At 34.7% G+C, this 26,768-nt stretch overlaps 1 protein-coding gene across 1 annotated transcript in view; it reads right to left on the bottom strand.

Moving 5' to 3' along the window:
- LOC111059560 (MOB kinase activator-like 2) overlaps positions 1 to 26,768 on the bottom strand; it is an 84,554-nt gene that overhangs the window by 13,087 nt on the left and 44,699 nt on the right. The window contains 3 exon segments of the mRNA XM_039425316.1: positions 5,278 to 5,402; positions 6,444 to 6,540; positions 9,802 to 9,965. Coding sequence (XP_039281250.1) covers positions 5,278 to 5,402; positions 6,444 to 6,540; positions 9,802 to 9,965 — 386 coding nt within the window.

Raw genomic sequence — 26,768 nt, forward strand, 5'->3', positions numbered from 1 at the left:
ATGTGTTTCATTTTGAGTTTAAGCCACCAGCTGATTAAATCGAGTTTAAGCTTTGACTGTGCAAACGGCTCTAATCATAATTTTTTCCGAAAATATCATACAAGAAGCACACATTACAAAAAAGGCATGAAGAATATGCTCAAAATGCCATCCATTATACATGCTTTGACCCTTTTCACCATAACAGCATAGAGAAACAATAGCGTAAGTAGATATCCCATGGTATAGGGCGTTTATGTCGCAACTTTTACTGTTATCTTAAGCCGATTACTGTTGATTATTGTCAAATTTTACTGTTTTGTTGGGGTGAGAGTGTATGAACGGCACAATATGAGAGACTACCAGCGTCACACAGCTTCACGGAAAAGAATTACATGGACTATCGGCTTGAGATAACAGTAAAAGTTGCGACATAAACGCCCTATACCATGGGATATCTACTTATGCTATTGTTTCTCTATGATAATAGTAATGTTCCATGGTAGAAGATATTCTAATAACTGACGTAGCGAAGAGGGGTGGAGGTTTTGAAGTTGCAACACCCCCCCCCCCGCAAAATGAGCCCAAAAGATATCTAAGATTCAAGATACACTATGAAAAAATTACCTCAAATATTTTTTTTAACAAGAATATTTATTGCTTGCCATACATTGAAAACTATCAAACTCATCAAATGATTTGCAATTACTTTACTTTTCTTGTCCGTCACAATTATTAAACTGTATTAACGGAGCAACGATCCCGCAGTACATGACACGTCAAAGCTAGCAATAAGCTATAAGCTTAGCAATGACAATCACATTGGCAACATATTGAAAGTAATAAAAAATCTCGTTGATGACAAGGAGCAAAAAGTTGAAACAAAAGAAAAATTGCCTACAGAGTAGGGAAGCCAACATCAAATTTATATTGGCAAGGTCACTAGGTAAGGACAATAAACTAGGGGGCTCAAAATTTTCGGACAATGAGACAAACGATTATGAGAGATGAGTGGACTACAGCTCAAGGTGGGTTCTTATCCACCGGGAAGCTATTTCTAAAATCATGAATGATATTTAGAGGAGTTGTATCTTCAGAGATAAACAGACAAATAGATTAGAATGAGATTATCGTAAAATTCTCGAATGAATACAATTCAGCACACAAAGGTAATGAATGGTCCGGTCCGTTGGAGGGAGTCGAATGAAATTAGATACCTAACTGGGTGAAAACAGTAGGAACAGTATATTGTTCATTGTTTTTGAAGGGGCGGATTCAAGGATCCAAAGTCTCAAAGAACCCCACACGTCAACCGAAGCTTATTGTGTTCCCAAGTAGTATGTTAGTTAGGGAAATACCTGTGTTCTTTACAAGAACCAGTATGGAGTTTTTCCCTATACTAACACCCCATTCACCACCCGGTTGCTTGTTGCAATCCAGTGTGATATGCTTGGCAGTCTCTTCAGACTGATTTGTCCTCGTGACCTACGTGAGTTCCACTCCTCGCCTACTTTGAATGTCCTACCGCTGAAGAGGGGGTGGCCAAGTTGCCTCTAGGGCGCCCGGCCACCCTTGACTCAGCCTCTTGACCCACATTTGTGCCTGGAGTTTCACCCATCTCTGGTCTCTTGGGGTTTCTCTTTTTGCCCCTCCGAAACTTTGCAGGGTCAGAAGCCTCACCTCTCCCAAGAAGTTTTGCCTAAATGGCCGTCCTTCTTTGAGCAGTGGTGAGGTTTGGTCACTCCACCCACAAACTTGTGACCTACGTGAGTTCCACTCCTGGTATTTTTTTGTAGGTCCTTCCGCTGAGAGAGGAGACGTAAAACTGCCTATAGGGCGCCCGGCGCCTGGCCACCCTCGAGTCAGCCTCTTGACCCACATTTGTGCCTGGAGTTTCACCCATCTCTGGTCTCTTGGGTTTTTATTTTTGCCCCTCCGAAACTCTGCAGGGTCAGAAGCCTCACCTCTCCCAAGAGGTTTTGCCTGAATGGCCTTCTCTGAGCAGTGGTGAGTTTTGGTCTCTCCACCCACAAACTCGTGACCAACGTGAGTTCCACTCCTGGCTTCTTTGTAGGTCCTTCCGCTGAAGGAGGGGTCACCAAATTGCTTCTAGGGCACGTGGCCACCCTCGACTTAGCCTCTTCACCTACATTTGTGCCTGGAGTTTCACCCATCTCTGGTCTCTTGGGTTTTTCTTTTTGCCCCTCCGAACCGGCCCTGATGGGGCAGATCCCGTGGGTTTGAAGGCAAGGCAACTTCTGAAGTTGCCTTGAGGTCCATTTTAGTCGCCTCCTACGACAAGCATGGATACTGTGGGTGAATTCTCGTTTTCAACACATTCTTGAGTACTATGATCGACTCAAAGCTCCCCCAACCCACAGGGAGCCAGGTACAGTATAAGAAAAAATACCAAGTGAGGATGAATGCAAATTATAGGATTGATTGAATTAATTTATTTTTCTGAAATATATCTATGTGATGTCTAGTGATGGTATGGAATAGACTTTTCATCATATTGCAGTATTTTTCAAGGTTTTTATAATAATATGTTTTGACTGGATGATGAGATGACAAAAATGACATAATCTGAAATCCAAGTACTTGGCGGGATTCAAGCCCACGACTGTGACGGCATCTCTAAATGAAACATTCATCTTTCTTCGTTTGTTCGTGTCAGGTTATGCTATATGCCAATGTTTGAATAATCCACTGTTTTAACAGTTTTGTAATTGGAAATAAAAGGTTCTGTCATGTAGCATGCTGGAGCAAGACAGTATTTGAACAGGTGGTCATCATAATGAATGAAAACCAAATATCTCATTGTAGGCCTCTTTTCAAAAAGCTAAAACTGTTGACTCTGCCGTCCGTCAATGTGATGAGCCTGCTTCTCTATATACAGGGGAGTTGGCTACTAGCACTGAAGTCCATAATCATAACACGAGGCACAGAAATAACATAAGAACTGAATACTTCAGGTATTCACGATCTCAAAAAAGCTGGATGTTTATAGGAGTAAAATTATACAATTTCTTGCCACTATCTATTAGAAACCTTTCTTGTATGTGCTTTTAAATAACTTTTAATTTATCCTACAGCGAGAATGCATTTATACAGTGGCTGACTTTTATGAAATTGATTTTCGTATGTATGAATTGTGAAAATGGTTTTGTAAATTACTTCATATTGTGGAATTGTATTGTTTTTATGCTTGAAATTTTGTATAATATACACCGTGATTCGAAAAGAGTACCACAACTTAGAAAATCTGTATTTAATCAAGGAAACATAATAGAAATTTGGGTTGTAAATCAAAATGAAGAGTATTAAAATAAGTTTTTCCCCACTAGAAAACAAGTTCACAAATGTTCAATGTGACCCCCTCCAGATACTCGAGTGATATCTTTCGAGCCAAGCAGCTCGAGACAGAGCACTTCATCACTGGCCTCCAAGAAGCCCTGACCTCACTCCCTGAGATTTTTTCTATGGGGGTACGTTAAAGATAAGGTGTATCGACCTCCTCTACCAGCTAACATTGAGGAGCTCAAACAAGAAATAACAGCAGCTATACAAACTGTTACGTCTGATATGCTACTGAGGGTGTGGAACGAGTTCGAGTATCATATTGATATCACTCGAGTGTCTGGAGGGGGTCACATTGAGCATTTGTGAACTTGTTTTCTAGTGGGGAAAACTTATTTAAATACTCTTCATTTTGATTCATAACCCAAGTTTCTATTATGTTTCCTTGATTAAATACAGATTTTCAAAGTTGTGTTAATCTTTTTGAATCACGCTGTATATATGACGATTGACCATACATTTTGTTAAATGTCTTATGTCAATAAAGAAATTTCTATTTCATCTGACTGGATATCACCTCAGTCGCAGGGCGGGAACTGAATCTACCTTCAGGTTTGTCTTGTCTATCGCATATTCAGAGCACAACTCTCTTCATCTATTCTCTTTGTTGAATCTCTGCGAGATCAATGCTTATACTTCAGAATGAATATTTTGTAGTTTTAGGTGGGCCCCACATACCAATTTATAGGTGGTGATGGGATCCACCTGATTCCGAGCCACTAGGAAGCGATTTTCAATTCAAACATTATATAGCGAAGTCAGCTCTGCAACTGATCACCCTTCCCAAGGGATAAGCAAGTGCATGAATATCAACTCATCTAAGCGATAACTTATCGGTAACTTTGGATAACCGTCCACTGGAACCGTATTCAACCGATCCGTTCGGCCGTTGGATCGGACGAATCTGCCGGCCGTTCATTCGGGCCGAATATGGTCGTCCATTGGAACCGTTTACGTCAGTCTAGTTGCCAATTATTGAATCAACTACTATCATAGCCACCAACATTTTTCATAAACAATGATCATATTGAGATTTTGAAAACTGAATAAACAAAATATCCACTAAATTAGTTATTCATTACAATAATATTATCTTCAACAGATATCCACTGAATTAGTAATTCATTATCAAGCAATCATTGTTCACAGACTCCTTTGAACATCACGACGATAGTAAATTCGTATGGCTTTTGCTGGTGGGGAGTCCCTTGCGGGAAGGTCCCACCGCCTGAATATATAATTTAAGCCGTCAATGGGCCTTACGACTGTCATACTTCAGCCGGGACCGACAGTTTAACGTGCCCATCCGATAACACGGGAGTGATCTGGTTAAAAAACTTTTGGCATTGAGAGGGTTTGAACCCGGGATTTCTATGCTGCTACGCAGGCACTCTATCCACTAGACCACGGATCACTCCAGACAAAAATTTGGGAGTCCGATCTCACTAGGCATCAAACCTGCATCCATGTAGAAATCACGACGATGATATATTTTGTCTCGCATATCCCACAATGGAACATGCTCTTGAACCAAACTCATCAACTTTTCATTGTCCATAGATTAAACTTCAACAGAACAAGTTCAAAAAACAAAAACAGACAAGACTGTGAAACAATTTCGAGGTTAGGATGATGTTGTCTCAGCTCGACTAGTTAGTTCGGCCGGATAGAGCCGGAAAATCCCATTCAATTCGGATCGAAAACTTGATCGGCCGGAGACGGCCGTGCACGGACGTATGAACCTGTTGCAATGGACGAGCATCTATAGCTTTCTTTGTTGGGGGATCGTTCAGACGAGTTCGGTAGTTTTCGGCCGATGCTAGTTCGGACGAAATCGGTTCCAGTGGAAGGCCCACCTTACTCCACATACAGCCTTGAAAATGAAAAAAATTAAGGTATAATTTGAGATTCTGACATTTAAATAGCTTCGCTACTTACCATATTTAGTAGGAAAAATAGTTTCATCACTTATGGTCTTCTGAGTAAAGGTCATGACATAATCAATGTACTGAGGCGCCGCCACTCTCGTTTTCTTTCCTTTCTCGTCAAACCAAAGGTATGTCCTGCAAACCACATCAACAGTTTTATGAATCAAAGCACAAAAAGACTTATTAACAGTCAGAAAATATGATCAACTTCAATATTTAGAATCATTCTCAACCTCAATTATTTTCGGAATATTAGAAATGTTTAGAAGAAAATCCACATTCATCTTGCAGTTATATCTGTTACTTCTCAGAAAATCATTGTTCAGCCTACATCTATATTTTAGGATATAAATGTGTTTAGTATCGAACTTTTGTGATGATTTAGAATAGAATAGAATGACTTCTTTATTTGTTGACGTGGCGAAGTTTGGACAGTAATGTCCACTCTACCACGTAAATTTGATTCATTTACCATTACCATTTACAGTAAATTTACAGTGAATTTGATGACTTCACCATTGTGTAAGTGACTCTGTAAATATCAGTCGAGAACATTCATAGAAAAATAATCTTGAATTCTTGATATCCTGTTTCAAATCAGAAATAGTATGATTAATACAATAGGCAATTTTCAATAACCTACTCTTCCCACAGTAATCTAAATAAGATAAGTGATAACAAGTAAAGAAACTGATTTATAAATATTATTGAAATTTATGAATTTCTGAATAATGAATCAAGAACCAATTTTTCTCTCATCAATCTAATTCAAACAACAATAAATGGAGGATAGATAGAACAATAACGCATACTTTCATTTTTTATTTTCTTGGTACTAAGATGTTTTATTCAACATGCTGCTATTTTCATTCACCTAAAATTGAAAATAAGCTCGAAATTCGAGAAAATGTGATTATTTCAATTGCAAACTGTTGGCAACTGTTGATTCTATTAAATCATTCACTATGAAGAGATAGCAGACCTCGTGTGTTTCCAGCGTTATTGTCCTGTCACCAGCTGGCTTAGATCTTTGAATAGTAGTAGACTTGAGATGCGCGTGAACACTAGCGTCAGGTGATCAATTATCATAAGGGCAAGGAAAGTTGTGTGAGTGCACCACACCAGATTTTTTCATAAAGATTCGTTCATTGAGGTGTGAATGTAAATGGTACTTACCGAAAGCCCGGTCCCGTCATGTCAGGACACCCGGACATGGTACAAAACTCTGATATTGTTCCATACACCAGGTTGATATGGTCGAAAAACGCGATAGCTGAAACCATAATATCACATCAAATCTACTAGTCAAACAAATAGGCTACATTAAAAAATCAACAATAAATTTCAAATCATGAAGAAATCTTATTGATTATGTATATAATATTTATACAACATATTATGGTGTACAATAAAATTGAGTGAAGTCGATATAGTCCATTTTTTGTCGTCAAATGCTACATGAGCATAGTTGAGAATAAACAAAGATCTAGTTGAAACATAAATTCACAAGAAGTACTATGAAAGTCTAGTACATTATAGAAGGTTTCATAATAATATATAAGATGGTTTTCATTTAGCAAAAATCATTTGCACAGGGTGTTTCAGAGAAACGGGAAATTTTGAAAGTTGAATAATTTTAAGTAAAACAAATCTTTAAATAAAGTTTTTCATATCATTCAATAGTAAAAATAATGCCATTTTATAATAAATAATAGCGTAAAATTTATTTTCTGAAGGTGACATCTTGCAGGTGTATTCATTCCTTTTCTACGCAAACATTCCTGTAGTCTCTTCATCACATTGTCATGCATGGTTTGACGTAACATTACAACTGGAAACAATAATTCTAGACAATAATAAACTGGAAACATTACAATTCTGCAGAATTGAAAGCCAAGATTCGAAAAGCGATTTCAAATTCCAGTTGTAATGTTACGTCAAACCATGCATCGACAATGTGATGAAGAGACTACAAGAATGTTTGCTTAGAGAAGGAATACACCTGCAAGATGTCATCTTCAGAAAATAAATGTAACGGTATTATTTATCCTAAAATGGCATTATTTTTACTATTGAATGATATGAAAAACTTTATTTGAAGTTTTGTTTTACTTGAAATTATTCAACTTTCAAAATTTCCCGTTTCTCTGAAACACCCTGTACTATTAGCCTACTTGTTTAAATGAGAGTTCAAAAGTTATTACAATGATATTGAAAAATTTAGGTTAATTCAACTTGATTCTTGTACAAGATTGATTTCATTACAATTAATTGAAAATATTAATATGATTTATACATGCAAAAATCAAGTCGATGATTGGGAGATAACCAACAGGTCGAAACCAAAACTGTCTCACTCCTGAATTTTGATTGTATTACTAAAACTTAGGTTATTCCTGGCATCATCAACCTGATGCTGATAGAGAAGGATAGCAAGAACCTCAATATTAATGATAAAAGGTTTCAACAAGTTCAACAAATTATAATATATGAGTATGACTAGCATAAATTCTAACTTTATTTTATAATACACTGTATTATTGGTATACTGTATTTGGCTACTATGAACATTAGCCTTCCTTTGTTAGGACATTGTATTATTATTTATCTATTCAATAAATACATTTTTTATGATAAGCGAGTGAACTTTAGTTGAAAATATGAATATAGGATCTTGAATTAAATAGTGCGAAGAATGCACTATTATTATTAAGAATGCCCTAAATCATGTTATGTCATGATTATAGTCTTCTAGTCAACAATTATTCATATTTGGATTTGCCAGGTTTTCCCCTATTTGAATAATTATTTTTGCAAATTTGGTGTTGTACTTTTGAAAGATTTATAAATAAATGAATAGTATGAATAACATTTGAGACCAGCTTTTCAAAAGTCAACAATTATTCATATTCTTATTTGTATTTTGCCGTGTTCTCCCCTATTTGAATAATTATTTTTGCAAATTTGGTGTTGTACTTTTGAAAGGTTTATAAATAAATGAATAGTATGAATAACATTTGACACCAGCTTTTCAAAAGTTAACAATTATTCACATTCTTATTTGTATTTTGCCGGGTTTTCCCCTATTTGAATAGTTATTTTTGCAAATTTGTTGTTGTACTTTTGAAAGGTTTATAAATAAATGAATAGTATGAATAACATTAATTGAGACCAGCTTTTCAAAACTCAAGAATTATTAATATTCTTATATTATGTATTTTGCCGAGTTCTCCCCTATTTGAATAATTATTTTTGCAAATTTGGTGTTGTACTTTTGAAAGGTTTATAAATAAATGAATAGTATGAATAACATTTGAGACCAGCTTTTCAAAAGTCAAAAATTATTCATATTCTTATTTGTATTTTGCCTGATTTTTCCCTATTTGAATAATTATTTTTGCAAATTTGGTGTTGTACTTTTGATAGGTTTATAAATAAATGAATAGTATGAATAACATTTGAGACCAGCTTTTCAAAAACAATGAAAATGTAGAAGAACAAAAAGTGAACGGTTGTCCTCGAATATTACAAATTCTAATATTCAATCTGAATTTATAGTACAATAGTAATTCAATGGTGAGAACCAGGACACTTTCATAAAATTTTTCTTGGTTGACAATAGACAAAAATATTCTTCATGTCCGTTCTCCTGTTGGATGAGAAATTGTGAAATTCATCTGTACAGAATTAATAATAGTGATTATTTTTTTTCAATATTTCAACATCAAAACAACAATAACTGAGCTCTACAATTTATTTTCTTCATTGTTTTACATCTGATGTTTAATTAATAGGTAGCTAATAAAGTTATTTTAATTATTTCCGGCTGTACAAACAACAATAACGAAAGCATAAGTGAAGTACAGCATATTATTAAGACTGTGCAAAGGCTAAAAATAAACTTTCTACTAGTGATATTTTTCCAAGTTTTTTGATTTGTATATCATCAAGCTATCAAAATGAAAAAGTTTTCGCAGGAAAGCATTTTCTCCGATCATTACTTACTGAGATATGAGCGCATAAAGTTTAAATTTTTGGGAAAATTTTCAAAACATTTGAAGTTCGGTAAGAGATAAATCCATGAGATTTAGAGGATAGATTCTTCATGGTATTGTTGATCTAATAAAACGAAAATTTTCTGAAAAAATCAATTTTTGAGAAAGTTATTCAATTTACTAAAAATGACTTTTTAGAATTTTTATTTTTTTAGAAAAATTCAAACTTTAGGCGCTCATATCTCAGTAAGGTAAGTAATGATCGGAAAAAAATGCTTTCCTGCGAAAACTTTTTAATTTTGATAGCTTGATGATATACAAATCGAAAAACTTTGAAAAATATCACCAGAAAGTTTATTTTTTAGCCTTTGCACAGCATTAATTTAATGTCATCGTATTATCTGAAATGTTGATGAAAATGAGAGCCTACAAGATGAAGAGTTATGAGAATAATGGAAAAAGTAGCAGACTAGAAGTGCCAGAACAAAAATAATTTTTTTTTAGGATAAAAGCTGAACATTTGCAACTACAGTACTCACTGTGTGAGGCGAGCCATTCATTATAATCTAATCCAGGAGGAAGGTCAACAAGTACTCTAAGATCGATATCTGGTAGTTTTCTTTCTAGCACTGCTTCTTCCAAATATAACTTCGGGTCATCAGGACAAAGTGAAGAAGGCTCCTTGTCTTTTCGTCGGGCTTTTCTGAAATAAGACACAAGACAAAAATTGTTAGAACAATTTGACTATTAAACGAAAATAATAATATGAATTTCGTAACCTGTACTGAAAATTATTGGACAAACACATCATTATCTTTATTTTTATTGATTGATACAATAAGTACATTATCAAAATGATAATGTATCAATCAGATAGTCATAAACTGTAATTATTTTTTCCTACAGTTACCTTGAAAAGTGGCCATTCCTGCACTCATTACAGAACGCAAAGAATCACTTTTCCGCTCTAGTGCGGGAAAAATTTTTCCTGCACTCCAGATTTGCAACATGGCAACACAAAATAGTTGGTGGGTTATATGGAGGATTAGTGCACGAAAACAAAAATTAAGTTGGTAACAATGACTGAGGTTAGATTTAGATAAGAATCATTTCAATGGCTACCCTACATTTATGATAAAATCCCATTCTAGAAATCCAAAACAAGAATAATGTTCATCTAAATCATAATTAAATAATCATCGTTTACGAATTCTCATCATTTAATAATAAATAATAGTTCTTTTCTATTTATAATTATTATTTCAACTGCAAGCAATGAGAAAAGTAGCAAATATACATTATAAAATTCGAATTTTGAGGTTAAATGATTACCGTTCGATATCCATATGAATAAAAAAACATAAGAATACTACAATAAATAAATATCTGTTGTCTATGTTATTTTTATAAATATTTTTAAGTTTACTTTGAGCATTTTTCTCGGTAATTTGAGCAAATGTCTAAATTTCTGAATCCTGTTTCTGTAGTTTTTAGCTGGATGAAACAAACTTAGGTACGATTCTTCCCGCTAGGTCGCGCGCTTGTCGGTTCAGCCATCTTGTGTTCAGCTATCTTGCAGCCATTTTGCAGCTCAGTTCAGCCAACCAGCTGTTGGCGTGTATTTTGAATGTGTTGTAATGAATTAAGGTTGTTATTAATAACAGCATCACACACACAAACATTTGATGGATTTCAGCCATCATTTTACCCACTTTTCATATTCAATGGTAACTGTAGGAAAAATTTAATGTGAAATATGTGCGCAAAGTTCCTCTGCTGCACTCAAGAAGCCATTCCTCCCTCGCCTACGGCTCGGGCGTAAACTTTTCTTTCGGTGCAGCAAACTGTCACTTTGCGCACTAGTTGCAGAAATAACTAATTTGATTATTAAAACAGTGCGATAGTATCCCTCTAGCTGTAAGCTATTTGAGGGATATATAAAAATAATCAATTACATACAATAAAACAATCAATAACAATAATTCTGTTTTCTTAATCAACCTGATAATATTTCTTCATTTTTTGTAACTGATTGTTCTGAGATTCTTATTATAATAATATGTATTGATGGTATAAAATAAACAAGTGGTATATTGATAGAAGGAATAAATACTGAAAATAATTTTGGAAGCAGTGATTTGTGATCTAGATTGATGTTAAAATTGAGGACTGCATTTGAAACATGCGTTAGGCTACAGATCTATCAGTTTAAAAAGTGTACTCTTAGTGAGAGAAAGAAACTATTCACTGAAGGGTAGAATACAGTTAACATGCATTTCTATGACTATTTCTCTAATTTTAACTATAAGGCTCAACTCACACGCGACTCAGGTCGAGAAGAGACTCGACTCTAGTCGAGAGTATGTGTTTTCAAATGGTGACACTCAGATCAGTCGATTCTAGTCTTCGCGACGTCACCAATTGAAAACACATGCTCTCGCTCGACTAGAGTCGAGTCTCTTCTCGACCTGAGTCGCCAAGTGCTCACACTTACGCGACTCAGGTCGAGAACAGACTCGACTAGTCGAGAGCATGTGTTTCCAAATGGTAACACTCAGACCAGTTGATTCTAGTCTCCGCGACGTCACCATTTGAAAACACATGCTCTCGACTGAACACAAGTCTCTTCTCGACCTGAGTCGCCAAGTGCTCACACTTACGCGACTCAGGTGGAGAAGAGACTCGACTCCATTCGAGAGCAAGTGTTTCCAAATGGTGACACTCAGACCAGTCGATTCTAGTCTCCGCGACGTCACCATTTGAAAACACATGCTCTCGACCAGAGTCGAGTCTCTTCTCGACCTGAGTCGCGTAAGTGTGTGTTGATCCTAAGTCTTAATTTACAATATTCAACTAAATTAATGCATTCTATCAATAATCTATGTAGTAGCCACTGAATTAAATTGTGAATAATATCAATATCACTACAATTTGTGATTATAAAGTATTTTAGTGAATTTTAATTTGAATTGACAAATAATATCCGGAATTACTAAATAATTATTGTTAAAATCTCATCCTTGATAGTCCCATATCTACAAAACGGCATAGTGACTAAGAATGTTCGTTATAATAGAACATCATAGTGACTAAAAACGTTTAATATCATAGAATCGAGAACATTCTTGCATGAGCATTTGAAGGGTAACAAAAATATAGGGGGTAGAGCTTCAGATGTTTCTCAAAATGAAGCCTATTTCATAATTGTAGGGGAAAAATTAAATAGCCTTATTTACAAATACTTGGAGTAAATAAATGAAGGTGAAGCTTCATTATAAAAATATAAATAAATTTACTTATTTTAGTGTGTACAGTCACAGTATTTAGATGAAAACGGTAGGGGTCACGAAATGTGTGCGCAGTGGCCAGCCAGCTAAATTGCGTCATCGCCACCAACCGAGGTTTTTAACACCTATTGGCAATTTATGAAACTTATTTGTTAGAAACAGATGATTAGATATAAAATGACGTAAGCTACACCGGAAATTTAGCACAAACATGCGCGTGACACCTACCGTCTTCTTCTATATACCGTGTGTACAGTTACTATACTGAAGAAAAATCAGAACAGTTTCAACCCCAATCACTATTCCAATTTTTTATACAGTCCAAATGTTTCAAAATCAAATTGTTACAATATGTTGACAAAATATGATTGAACTGCGGCTTTGCATCATTAATTGAATATATTATTCCAGTTGGAGACAATTTTACAAACAACCACACTGAATATTATTTATTTATTTATTGGTAATATCTAATGGCCGGTTTCAGAGCACGGGATTTAGCTAAGTTCTAGACTTTAAACAGCTGAAGTCAGAAAATTGGCTTTCCGAAACGGGGCGTAGTCGTAGTCATTGTCAAAGTCACGTTTGAATGAAATTTCAAAAAACTAGAAAATTAAACACAGAATAAAATAAAGAGAAAATAGTGTAAATTTACAGCTATTTTTAATTATTTAGAAATATTTAATTTCGTCAAGGAAAAACGTTTCCAATTATAGAAATGAGAAAATAAAAACTGCAACTACTGTTATGAAAACTGCGACTACGCCCCGTTTTGGAAAGCTAATTTTCTGACTCCAGCTGTTTAAAAGTCTAGAACTTAGCTAAATCCCGAGCTCGGAAACCGGCCCTATTATGTCTTCATTCAACAATCAATTCTATACTTGAATTGTTACAAGTCTATTCAAAAGTCAATTCTTCATTCGAATTTCTACAGTTTTTGAAGAGTTGTTTTTAATTTTGATATTTCTCTCAGAGAAAACCCATTTTCTATTAGAGGTTTAAGATTCAAGGATTAATCAATGAACAAGAATGCATCAAGTTAGACTGATAGTAAATTTCACTACTAGCTAGTAAATATGAATGGTGACTAGAACTATAGATTACAAACCTAATAGGACAGAATTCTTGCCAATGCTGTAGCAAGTCCGACCAAACATTGACTACTTTCTCAGGAAGAAATACGATAGCTTCCCCACACATCATTTAGAACAGTTCTTGTTGGAAAACTATCACTATCACTACAGTTCGAAATATCCATCAACACTTTCCCATCGACAGGAAAACTATTTGAGCTAATTGTTTTCATTGAATAACAATTTACTGTGCACTTATGTGGTTCTAAATAACTAAAAACATAAACAATTATAATCACTACAACTAAGCTACTAATTAGCACTTAAAATCTATCGTGAAATCACTATGTATGAAGAACAATAAGGACAAAATCTACATTCTATAAGAAGAGAATTTTAAAATACCACTGAACCACAACTAACAACTCAATAGACTGAGGCCCGGTTGCACAAAAGTCGGTCAAATTTTAAACGTGAACCAAAAAATTCTAAAAAATTCAGCTGAGCTTTAGTGTTTACGAGTTTGTGTTTTTTGAATAGTTACAAATTTTCTTAAATAACTCAATATTACTCGTTACAAGTGATAATTGAGTGGAATATTTCTAATTAATTTATCAATTTAAGCCATCTAAATTCAAAATTAATAGCTTTGTTGTTTATTTCGGACTAACATTTTACAAGTGGAATTATAACCTTATCTTGGACTTTGTCACCTATAAATAAATTTGGAAGAAAAATAGCACAAAGACTACCTTATTATTTTATCTTTCAATGTTATTAAATTAATGTCATTTGCATTGTGAATAAATGAATAAATAAAAATAAAAACCAATTAGGGAAGGCTTTTAAGAAAATCAGGCTTCTCTGATTGGTTCTCGTGAAATTTATCACGATTAAAATTTAACCGGCTTTAGTGCAACCGGTACTAAATGAAATGATAATTTTCAATAAGAAATATTACAAAGTTTTATAATAGAAAAGTCTATTCTTAAAATGAAAAGATTTAAAATTGTCATAGCCACTTATTTATTAAAATATAGAGAACCTAGATTTGTTTGTTACACCTCAAGTAAATCACTAGTTCTGAGATTCAACACTATAGTGAGGTCCACGTTATAATGGCAGTGGAGAAAGATAGCAGAGAAACGTTGCCGAACCTCTGTCTTGTCAATGCCTTCTATAGGCGGTAGCTGATGCAGGTTTATTAATGTAATATTAACTGTTCATTCTCGTTTAAAATAATCAATTATCTTTTATTAAGCAATAAATTATATTTTCCAATAATTTCATAACGAAATTACATAATTAAAGATTAAATATTTTGTTAATTAATTATAAAATCTACATTGTTAAAAGACGATCTGGCAATAGCAAGAAAGGGATAGCGCTATGCTCTATGTTGAATGAAAGACAAGGTGAGCAATACCATTGCTAATCAAACACTGTTATTATAATGTGGACCTAAGCGAATCACTAGAGCAAATCTCTGAGAAATGCAGTTTTCTAGAAATTTGACATGGTGTAACAACCAAAATTTTAGTAACAAGTTTCTCATTATTTCATCTACCCTCTATTGTATTGTATTATCAAGTTTAACATTTCATGGTAAACTTTCATGATAAGTTTCATTCCACATGGATGCAAATAACATATTTTCTTTCCTCCAGTATTGCTAATGTGATCTAGTATAATGTTGATAGCTTAATATATACTATATTATTTTCTTTGATACTGCATTTGTAATTGATTGATACTGATGCAGAACTGTTAAATAATTATTTATCTCTTAAGTTTGATTAAATTTTACTGTCATTTTTTTTAAATGTTACCATAGGCAACAGCCTTGTAACAATTATCAATAAATATATCCATCTATCTATTATTTCAATGAATGTTGCAACAATTTCAAGTCTTGCAATTCAAGATGGATGTTTATAACAAAATAATCTTTATTATTTTGTATTCTTTATTATAAATATATCTATTTATCTATTATTTTAATGAATGTTGTAACAATTTCAAGTCTTGCAATTCAAGATAGATGTGTTTATAACAAAATAAATTAAAATAATCTTTATTATTAATTTATAACCAACAGCAGATAAAGACAAATTGTGTATAATTAATAATGCTGTTAGCCTTTCGTTTGATATTTGATAGAGCTGAATTGAAAATAATACAATAAAAGAAAATTTATTACATTTGGTAATACATTTCTAAATTTTATGATACGATAAGTGAGTTTTTTCTTAGAACTGACATAAATCTTAATATAACCTGCCAGAATTGAAAAGTTACAATGCGATTTTTTAAGATTTTTTTTAGTCAACAGCTCCAGTTTTATGTCTAACACAACAGTTGATGTATACTAAATTTTAACGATAGAATGAAAAAGACTAAGAAATTGTCAAAGTGTCAGATACGTGTCAGATACATTTATTAATTAGAAAAAAAATTTAATGATCTCGACATGAAGGTTCATTGCCAATGGAAAAAAAATATCAACGTGAGAAATAGAGAATAAGCAATTGTGACATTTTAAGTGTTTATTATTCTCTGACATTCAACTAGAAAATAGGTTTATTTTATAAATTCAATTTTTATAGGTGCCTATTGTCTTGTTGACAACTTATGTAAATGACCCGTCTGAGAGATAAAAGAGGTGAATGCCATACCTACTACGAAATTCAGTGCCCCGTTCAATTAATTCCACATTGTATGCTTATCAGTAGACACGCTTAGAGTAGGCCAATAATAGAGAGGTGAGTTATTGGAGCTTAATACAAGCTGAGAGGTTGGATTTCTATTCTCCTTACCTCTATGCATATAAAATTTTAAAGACTGTTATTCACTTGATTCTCTCATGCACCGTTTCAACAACCTTGGTCAAGGCATTTGAACATGGTTAAAGTCTATCAGTTGATCAAATCAGAAATAATTCGTTCCATCAACACCAGTTACGTTAAACCACGGTCAAACCAATGGTTAAGTTTGACTGCCGCCAAACGGGCGATCAAATTATTTGAACACGGTCAAAAGACTGGTTCGATCAATTTCCTTGCTTGTTTGTGGGTTAAGTTTTTGACGCAATGAAAAATTTCAAGTTTTTAGTGCGATTGATTTAGTTGTAGTAAGTTATTTATTATGTTCGTTCTCGGAATCTTTTAATTAGTAAATTATTATAGTATAGAAAATAAAGGAAGATTTCAAAAAAGATTTGCTTTACTCTTTTATTAGGTACACAGTAGCCCTATGTTATTCAATCCTTATTATCATCCAATGTATCTCATTAGAATTGGAATGTTCTTTTGTTCATAAAAAATTGTCAAAATTGATGGTGAAATTTGGGAGTACGACCTCACTGATTGTCAAATCTTCAAATACTGTAAAATACTACCCTTCATTTCAATGAGGAAACAAATCTAATAACCTGAGCTCTTAAATAACCACATTATTAAATTCCTAGACATAGATGAGTACATTTTCAGTATTTTAGTCCACATTTATGTAAGGGAAGGGCTGAAGGTTTTCTGTGTGAGTAAACGTTGTGAAAAGCAGACAGAAACTCTCGTCTGTTGAAAGAATATTGAATTTCACGAGGGTGAACTTGTAGACAAAAGCGTTGTCGGGGCGGAGGACAAAATAGACGAACCCGGCAGGGTGACCCTAGAAAGCTGACGTAGGAGAGCATGTGACGTTTGAAATTGGATGCGCCTTATGGAGAGAATGGAAAAAAGAAATGGAGGAAGAAGAAGAAAGACAGAAGACAGGAGAAGACAGAGATGTGAGAAGAAAAAAACAGGAGAAGACGGGTGAAAAGAAAAAAAGACAGAAGGAGAAGGAAAATGAGATATAGATAGATAGATAGGCTGCCTATATTTTAACCTGGAAGGCGAAGTTAGGGCGCAGCCGGCCCTCTTTCCCACTTAACCCTCCTATACAATTCTGATGCATACACATCACAACATAAGGAAATAATCTCTTAAATATAATAATAAGTAATATGAGAAGGAGAAGAAGAAGGAAAAGGAGAAGAGGAGGAAAAAGAGGAAAAGAAGAAGAAGAAGAAGAAGAGGAACAGAAGGAGGAGAAGAAGAAGAAGAAGAAGAAGAAGAAGAAGAAGAAGAAGAAAAACAGAAGACAGGAGAAGAGAGTAATGTGAGAAGAAAAAACAGGAAAAGAGAGAAATGTGAGAAGAAAGAAAAGGAGAAGAGAGAAATGTAAGGAGAAGAAGACGGGTGAAGAAGAAAAAAAGACAGAAGGAGAAGGAGAAGAGGAAGAAGAAGAAGAAAAACAAAAGACAGGAGAAGAGAGAAATGTGTGAAGAAGAAAAAACAGGAGAAGAAGACATGTGGAGAAGAAAAATTCGAAAGAAAAAAGAAGAAGAAGAAGGAAAAGAAGAAAATAAGGAGAAGAGGAAGAAGAGGAAGAAGGAAAAGAAGAAGAATAAGAAGAGAAGAAGGAGAAGAGGAAGAAGAAGAAAAACAAAAGACAGGAGAAGAGAGAAATGTGAGAAGAAAAAACAGGAAAAGAGAGAAATGTGAGAAGAAAGAAAAGGAGAAGAGAGAAATGTGAGAAGAAAAACAGAAGACAGGAGAAGAGAGAAATGTGAGAAGAAAAAACACGAGAAGAAGACGGGTGTAGAAGAAAAAAGTCAGTAGGAGAAAGAGAATAAGAAGTAGAAGAGGAAGAGGTAGAAGAGGAAGAAGAAAAAAAAGAAAAACAGAAGACAGGAGAAGGAAGAAATGTGAGAAGAAAAAAACAGGAGAAGAAAAATCACGAGAAGAAGACGGGTGAATAAGAAAAAAAGACAGAAGGAGCATAAGAAGGTGAAGAGGAAGAAGAAGAAGAAGAAAAACAGAAGACAGGAGAAGAGAGAAATGTGAGAAGAAAAAACACGAGAAGAAGACGGGTGTAGAAGAAAAATGACAGAAGGAGAAAGAGAATAAGAAGGAGAAGATACAAATGTGACAAGAAAAAACAGGAGAAGAAGACATGTGGAGAAGAAAAATTCAAAAGACAAAATAAGAAGATGGAAAAGAAGAAAAGAAGGAGAAGAGGAATAAGAAGTAAAAAAAAACAGGATACAGGAAAAGAGAGAAATGTGAGAAGAAAAAGCACGAGAAGAAGACGGGTGTAGAAGAAAAAAGTCAGTAGGAGAAAGAGAATAAGAAGTAGAAGAGGAAGAGGTAGAAGAGGAAGAAGAAAAAAAAAGAAAAACAGAAGACAGGAGAAGGAAGAAATGTGAGAAGAAAAAAACAGGAGAAGAAACATGTGAAGAAGAAAAATCACGAGAAGAAGACGGGTGAATAAGAAAAAAAGACAGAAGGAGCATAAGAAGGAGAAGAGGAAGAAGAAGAGGAAGAAAAGAAGAAGAAGAAGAAGAAGAAAAGAAGAAGAAGAAAAATCACGAGAAGAAGACGGGTGTAGAAGAAAAATGACAGAAGGAGAAAGAGAATAAGAAGGAGAAGATACAAATGTGACAAGAAAAAACAGGAGAAGAAGACATGTGGAGAAGAAAAATTCAAAAGACAAAATAAGAAGATGGAAAAGAAGAAAAGAAGGAGAAGAGGAATAAGAAGTAAAAAAAAACAGGATACAGGAAAAGAGAGAAATGTGAGAAGAAAAAGCCTGAGAAGACATGTGAAGAAAAAAAGACAAAAGAAGAAGAAGAAGAGGAGGATGAGGAGGAGAATGAGGAGAAGGAGGAGGAAGAGTTGGAGGAGGGTGAGGAGGGTGAGGAGGATGAGGAGGAGGAGGAGGAGGAGGAGGAGGAGGAGGAAGAGGAGGAGATGGAGAAGGAGAAGAAGAAGAAGAAGAAGAAGAAGAAGAAGAAGAAGAAGAAGAAGGAAAAGAAGAAGAAGAAGAAGAAGAAAAGAAGAAGAAGAAGAAGAAGAAGAAGAAGAAGAAAAAGAGAGTAGGACGACACTGTCATGGGCTCTAGTTGAATGAAGAGGCAAGGCATAGGCGAAGGCGAAGGCAATAGCTACATAACAACAACTGGGTCTAGCAGTACAGCACACTTCAGTATATCACGGTCACCGAAAATTTGGATAAGTAGGGCACACTGCCTCCTTTATTGGACAGCCGTGTCACTTCCAATGTTCTCGATACTCGATAGACGGTGTCCTGTCCTGTCCTCAACTGCTATTATTTCGACTAAATCAAAAGCAGGCCACAATCGAAAAGTGCAATTGTTCATTATAATCAGAGAAAATTATTATCATAAAAGTAACCGACAAGACTGACACTGCAACAGTATTCACAATCTTCTTTAATTTCATAATTTTGTATTATACATTTTTACTAATTTTATTATAAAAAATCTGGTGTGGCGCTCTCACACAACTTTCCTTGCCGTTATGAAAATTAATCACCTGACTCTAGTGTTCCCGCGCATCTCAAGTCTACTATTCAAAGATTTGAGCCAGCTGGTGACAGGGCAATAACGATGGAGACACACGAGGTCCCCTATCTCTTCATAGTGAATCATTTAATAGAATCAACAGTTGCCAACAGTTTGCAATATAATTGGATAATCACACTTTCTCGAATTTCGAAATTATTTTTAATTCTAGGTGAAAATGTTACTAGACATTAATTGTAGAGATTCTCATGGTCAATCTTTTCCACTCGACATTTTTTGTTTAAATTGTATCTGAAGCCTGATATTTGAGAATCTAAAATCAAAATTTGCATAGATGGGGCGGAGCTCCTGAAATTTTTATAGATATAGGACTTGTTGCAGTTGATAGAGCTTATGAATGACTATTTCAGGTATGAATTTGATCAAAATCGTTGGAGCCGTTTTCGAGAAAATCGCGAAAAGCCCTGTTTTTGACAACATTTTCGCCATTTTAGCCGCCATCTTAGATTGCATTTGATCGAAATTGTTCGTGTCGGATTCCTCGAGATTGGTTCTCGAGGAATTAATGACGATTAAAATTTAACCGGCTTTTGTGCAACCGGGCCTAGGAGTTTGAAAAATTCATAATTTCGAAACTATGTTGCTCAGAATTGTGAACATGTAGATGAATTCTCCAGAAAGACTACAGTGATATATTGTAGGTGTGAATTCCACTATCTACCTTCATGAAAACTTGAAAAATTGGCGTCTTTCAAGAATAAGAATAAGTATTTTTAAAATTTCATGGTTCCTTTTCAGTGGATAGTAATAGGAATATCAGTCCCAAGAACTAATTACAGTAATTTATTCTGTTGTTGAATTCTCAATGGATTCAAAAGCTGAAAGCAGCGGTTAAAAGGTGTAGAATAAAGCTGCGTTTACACCAAAGGTATTAACAAAATGTTTATTCCTCCGTCCTTATAGATTCTATTAGATTGAACAGAACTTATCATACACATGATGAACATAATTATGTGTTTGTCAAGTTCCGTTCAATCTAATAGAATCTATAAGGAAGATGAATAAACATTTTCTTAATAACTTTTGTGTAAACGCAGCTTTAGTCAAATGATGAGTTTGAAGAATATTTAAAATGTTAATTATCTTCATTTTTGTATAAATCAAATATGCAGTACGGTGTAAGAAACATAAAATCCAATCCCTAGTATTCGATGCTCTTGAAATTTTAATTGAAGAACATTGAAAATTTTTCAAGGTTAAATGGGTGCTGTAATTTATTCTGTTGTTGAATTCTCAATGGATTCGAAAGCTGAAAACAGCGGTTAAAAGGTGTAGAATAAAGCTGCGTTTACACCAAAGTTAGTAACAAAATGTTTATTTCTCCGTTCTTGTAGATTCTATTAGATTGAGCATAACTTATCATACACATGATGAACATAATTATGTGTTTGTCAAGTTTCATTCAATCTAATAGAATTTATAAGGACAAAGAAATAAACATTTTGTTAATAACTTTGGTGTAAACACAGCTTAAAGGTAGGCGCACACAGATCGTCATCGGACGGACGGCACGCATCGGACTGATCGGATGATTAGATTTGAGTTTTCAATTGGAGTGCGCATACCTATACGATGCGGATAGGTATGCGCACTCCGATTGAAAACAATGGATCAAATCTAAACATCCGATCCGTCCGATGCGTGCCGTCCGTCCGATGACGATCTGTGTGCGCCTACATTTAGTCAGATGATGAGTTTGAATAAAATTTGAAATTTCAATTATCTCAGTTTTCTTACAAATCAGATATGCAGTACGGTTTGAGAAACAGAAAATCCAATCTCTAGTATTCGATGCTCTTGAAATATTAATTGAAGAACAGTGAAAACTTTTTAAGGTTAAATGGGTGCGTGGGAAGAGTCCAAGGCTAGCTAGGTTCCGACCTATGTGCCACAACCTACACTGCATTGCAATTGGAACTAAATCTTCAATGCGATTCTTTAAGAGAGTCGTCTTTCTCTACGACAGCCATCTGTTTTTAAAGATAAACAAGTTATGGACAAACTGGACTTGAACAGTTCTAGAAGGATCCAGAGACAAAAATATTAGAGATCTAAAACCTTCATCAGAGATCCAAATTATGGAAAAGTTAACTCAAATTTGATTTCTGAGTGGATTATTATCACACTATCTCTATAATATTCATTGGTCATGTCAGAGGCCCTGAAATTGATCAGTTGCGACCTGAAAACTCTGACACCAGACCTGAGCCAGCCAGGTCACTCGATATTATCATTATTATTATTGGTGACTTTGGTAATTTCTTGAGTTTCTCTTTTTGAAATAACTAATTTCTGAACTTTTCATTTCTTTTTGAAATAATGTGATTTACAATATTATCATTTAATATTTCAAAATTTGCTTTTGAAGCATGGTATGACGTTGGGGATAATTGTGGAATTTTTTCAACCTGAAAATTATTTCAACCCGGGGCTAACTAAATTAGACAAGTTATTTTAAATTATAGACAAAAATATCAAGATTGCGCTTGAAAACAAAATGAATTATGTTATTATTCATACCTAAATCCCTGGAAGGCTGTATTTATTGTACCCTGTTATTGTATTTATTGTACCCTGTTATTGTATTTATTGTACCCTGTATTTATAGTAATTTCACCCCTCTAAAAACCCCCCTCAGTGTCCCAAATTTGTTCAGAAAGTGTATCCCAGTGGAGAGTGGTTCATTAGCTCCTCTCTGAATAACAGTGACGATATTTGAAAAAAATTAAAATATAAAAACAAAATATGATTCTATTTAAAACTTTTCATGATCCCATACTTTTTGGACAAATAAAACTATCTTAGAAGAAGAGACAACTTATGTTTCTATTTCAATAAAAACATCCAGTGCCTGACGATAGGCGACATGAAACATGCCTAACACTCAATACACTGGTTTCAGAACCAATTCAACACTATTTAAAATTATAAGCATGTTCAAGCTAGGAGAAATAGTTGACCGAGCGAAGTGAGGTCTAAGATTCAAGTCGACGGTTTGGCATTTCTCTTAATGTTAAAAAGTAAAAATAATAATAATATCGAGTTTTTTTTACTCTTAATGTTCAAATGTTTATATGTTGCGCATTTACGGCGAAACGCGGTGATAGATTCTCATGAAATTTGACAGGTATGTTCCTTTTTAAATTGCGCGTCGACGTATATACAAGGTTTTTGGAAGTTTTGCATTTCAAGGATAATATAAAAGGAAAAAGGAGCCTCCTTCATACGCCAATATTAGAGTAAAAATCAGACTATAGAATTATTCATCATAAATCAGCTGACAAGTGATTACACAGATGTGTGGAGAAGCCAGTCTATTGCTGTATTTCCATAAGGTCTATTTTCAATCAGGTAATGGTTGTGGATGAGAATACTGAGTGAGCTCTACTGTTCACAGAACTACTAGTATAAATTTATCAAATAGATAATAATTTATCTACTGAACGTTTCTAGTGTTACTCGATCAACACAGTCATAAATTAGATATCTATATGTGATACCATACAGCAATGAAAGGCTCATCAAACCTGGTGCATCACCAACGTTTAAATTCAACAAACTGAATATTTTGATTAATTTTTAAAAAATAGTAGCAACTAGAGTGAGGTCCAAGTTTGGCAGTGTTTGATTAGCAATGGTATTACTATCCTTGTCTGTCATTCAACAAAGCGGATAGTGCTCTCTCTTTCTCGCTTTGCTCTGTTGCCAGATCGTCTCTTGACAATGTAGAATTGGTAATTAATTAACAAAATATATAACCTTAATTACGAAAATTCATTATGAAATTATTGAGAAATATAATTTCTTGCTCAATAAAATATAATTGATTATTAAAAACGAGAATAAACTGTTAATTTTACAATATCGGGGCACCGAGCTTCGCTCGTTATTTTTATTTATTGATAAACAGAACACAATTTATTCTCTAAAATGATCGTGTTCATTTATTTCACAGCTGGCTATACGTCAACTTATGAATTTCGGGGATGCGATATTCTGATTTTACACATACTCACTCGCTCAATCACTTTTTACTTTTTTTTTACTGGAGTGATCCGTGGTTTAGTGAATAGTGTGCTTGCGTAGCAGCATAGGATCCCGGGTTCGAACCCTCTCACAACCAAATTTTTTTTAAACCAGATCACTCCCGTGTTATCGGATGGGCACGTTACATTGTCGGTCCCGGCTGAAGTATGACAGTCGGAAGGCCCATTGACGGCTCAAATTATAATATATTCAGGCGGTGGGACCTTCCCGCAAGGGACTCCCACCAACAAAAGCCATACGAATTTACTTTTTTACTATCCAAGACGACGAAAGTCTCAGCTGTTTCAACCAAGGATGAATATTATCCTTTTGATGTCGTTCAGCAAGTTTTCCCAAAGATGAGACCAAGTGCAATCGAATTTTTTTTATCATAAACCTACCTACTATATTCCAAATTTCGTGAAAATCGTTAGAGCCGTTTTTGAAATCCGTTGAACATAAATAATCATAAATAACCAGATATAAAAATACAGAAATTTCTCTCTTAATATAATAGGATTAATAAACGTGTATCAGCTACCGTCTATAGAAGGCATTGATTGACAAGACAACGGCATAGACATTGAAGAGATCGGCAACGTTGTTCTCCTATCTTTTGCTTCTCCTAGCTATTGTATATAAGTGTATAAGCCAGTATATATTGTTGAAATCTACATGAATAAACTACTCAATCAATCAATCTTTCTCCACTGCCATTATATCATGGACCTCCACTCTAGTATGCTTGATTAAAATGGAAACGCATCAACTCTATTTTTCATGTAGTTTACTAAACAAACTATCTTTAAAACTTGATTAAAAGCATCTTTAATGCTTGATTAAAAATATGGAAACGCATCAATTCTATTTTTCATGTTGTTTGCTAGACAAACAAACAAACTTTAAAACTAATTAACCGTAACAACACTTGATTAAAATCACATCAGCTCTATTCTGAACAACCTCCGATGCACAGTTGCGATGAGCCGAAGAGCAAATCCTCTTCACTGAACAACACAAGAAACGGTTTGAACGCACCGGATCAAACAAACGGCACAAACAGACATAGTAAATTACACGACGCATGAACTCACAACGCACGACGATCGTGATTCGCGCTGTCAGCTGACTTCAGACGCTGCAACGCTAGAGGAGCTAAGCACCGACTAAACTGCAAACTGCAAGTGCCAGAAGAAGACACTAGTGACCGCCCCACTCACAGCGATCCCGTTTGCTCGCCCCGCCAAACACTCTTGCTCGCTATTACTATGCTAGACGGTGCGCCAGGTCGCTCTCCAATACTAATTTACTCTCACAACTACGAAACCAAGTGCTCAATCACCAAAATGACTCATCAGCTAGACGCTGATCATTTTTAACTATATAAACTTAAGCTAAAGAATTGAATTGAATTACGAAACGCTAGTAAACCAAGTACTCAATCACCAAAATGACTCATCAGATACACGCTGATCAATTTTAACTATATAAACTTGAGGTAAAGAATTGAATTGAATTACGAAACGCTAGTAAACCAAGTACTCAATCACCAAAATGACTCGTCAGTTAGACGCTGATCAATTGTAAATATATTAAACTTAAGGTAAAGAATTGAATTGAATTACAAAACGCTAGTAAACCAACTACTCAATCACCAAAATGACTCATCAGCTAGATACTGACATAGAGAAACAATAGCGTGAGTAGATATCCCTTGGTATAGGGCGTTCATGTCGCAACTTTTACTGGCATCTCAAGCCCATAGTCAACGTAGTTTTTCCCCGTGATGTGTGAAGCTGGTACTCTCTCATATTGTGCCGTTCATACACTCTAACCCCGCCAAAACATTAAAAATCAATAGTAATCGACAATAATCGGCTTGAGATGACAGTAAAAGTTGCGACATAAACACCCTATACCATGGGATATCTACTTACGCTATTGTTTCTCTATGATACTGATCACTTTTAACAATACACTGCACGATAAACTTGAGCTAAAGAATTGAATTGAATTTCCTTTATTAAGGGCGGAGTTAGGACTCTATAGTGAGATCCACGTTGTAATGGCAGTGAAGAAAGATAGGAGAACAACGTTGCCGATCCTCTGTCTTGTCAATGGCTTCTATAGACGGTAGCTGATACAGCTTTATTGATGTAATATTAACTGTGCATTCTCGTTTAGAATAATCAATTATATTTTATTAAGCAAGAAATAATATTTTTCAATAATTTCATGATGAATTTTAATGATTAAGAATATTTTGTTAATTAATTATTCATTCTACATTGTTAAAGACGATCTGGCAACAGAGCAAAGCGAGAAAGAGATAGCGCTATCCGCTTTGTTGAATGATAGACAAGGATAGCAATACCATTGCTGAACAAACACTGCCATTATAACGTGGACCTCACTATAGGTCCTCTCTGCCACACAACCCTAAGGCTAAGCGCACACCAGTTAGTCAAGACAAGACATGATCAGACACGTTTAGTCACAATACTTCACATAGTTGCTTAGGATTAGGACACAACTCACACTGATTAGTTATTGCAATTAGACATGTCTTCATAAGCAACTATGTGAAGCATTGTGTCTAATCATGTCTTGTCTTGACTTGACTAACTGGTGTGCGCCTAGCCTAAGAATCGTTGAGAAAGAACAATACAGCGAGAATCCAACTATAAGAACTT

The sequence above is a fragment of the Nilaparvata lugens genome, chromosome 3 (assembly GCF_014356525.2).
Source record: "Nilaparvata lugens isolate BPH chromosome 3, ASM1435652v1, whole genome shotgun sequence".
In the NCBI taxonomy this organism is placed as follows: Eukaryota; Metazoa; Arthropoda; class Insecta; order Hemiptera; family Delphacidae; genus Nilaparvata; species Nilaparvata lugens.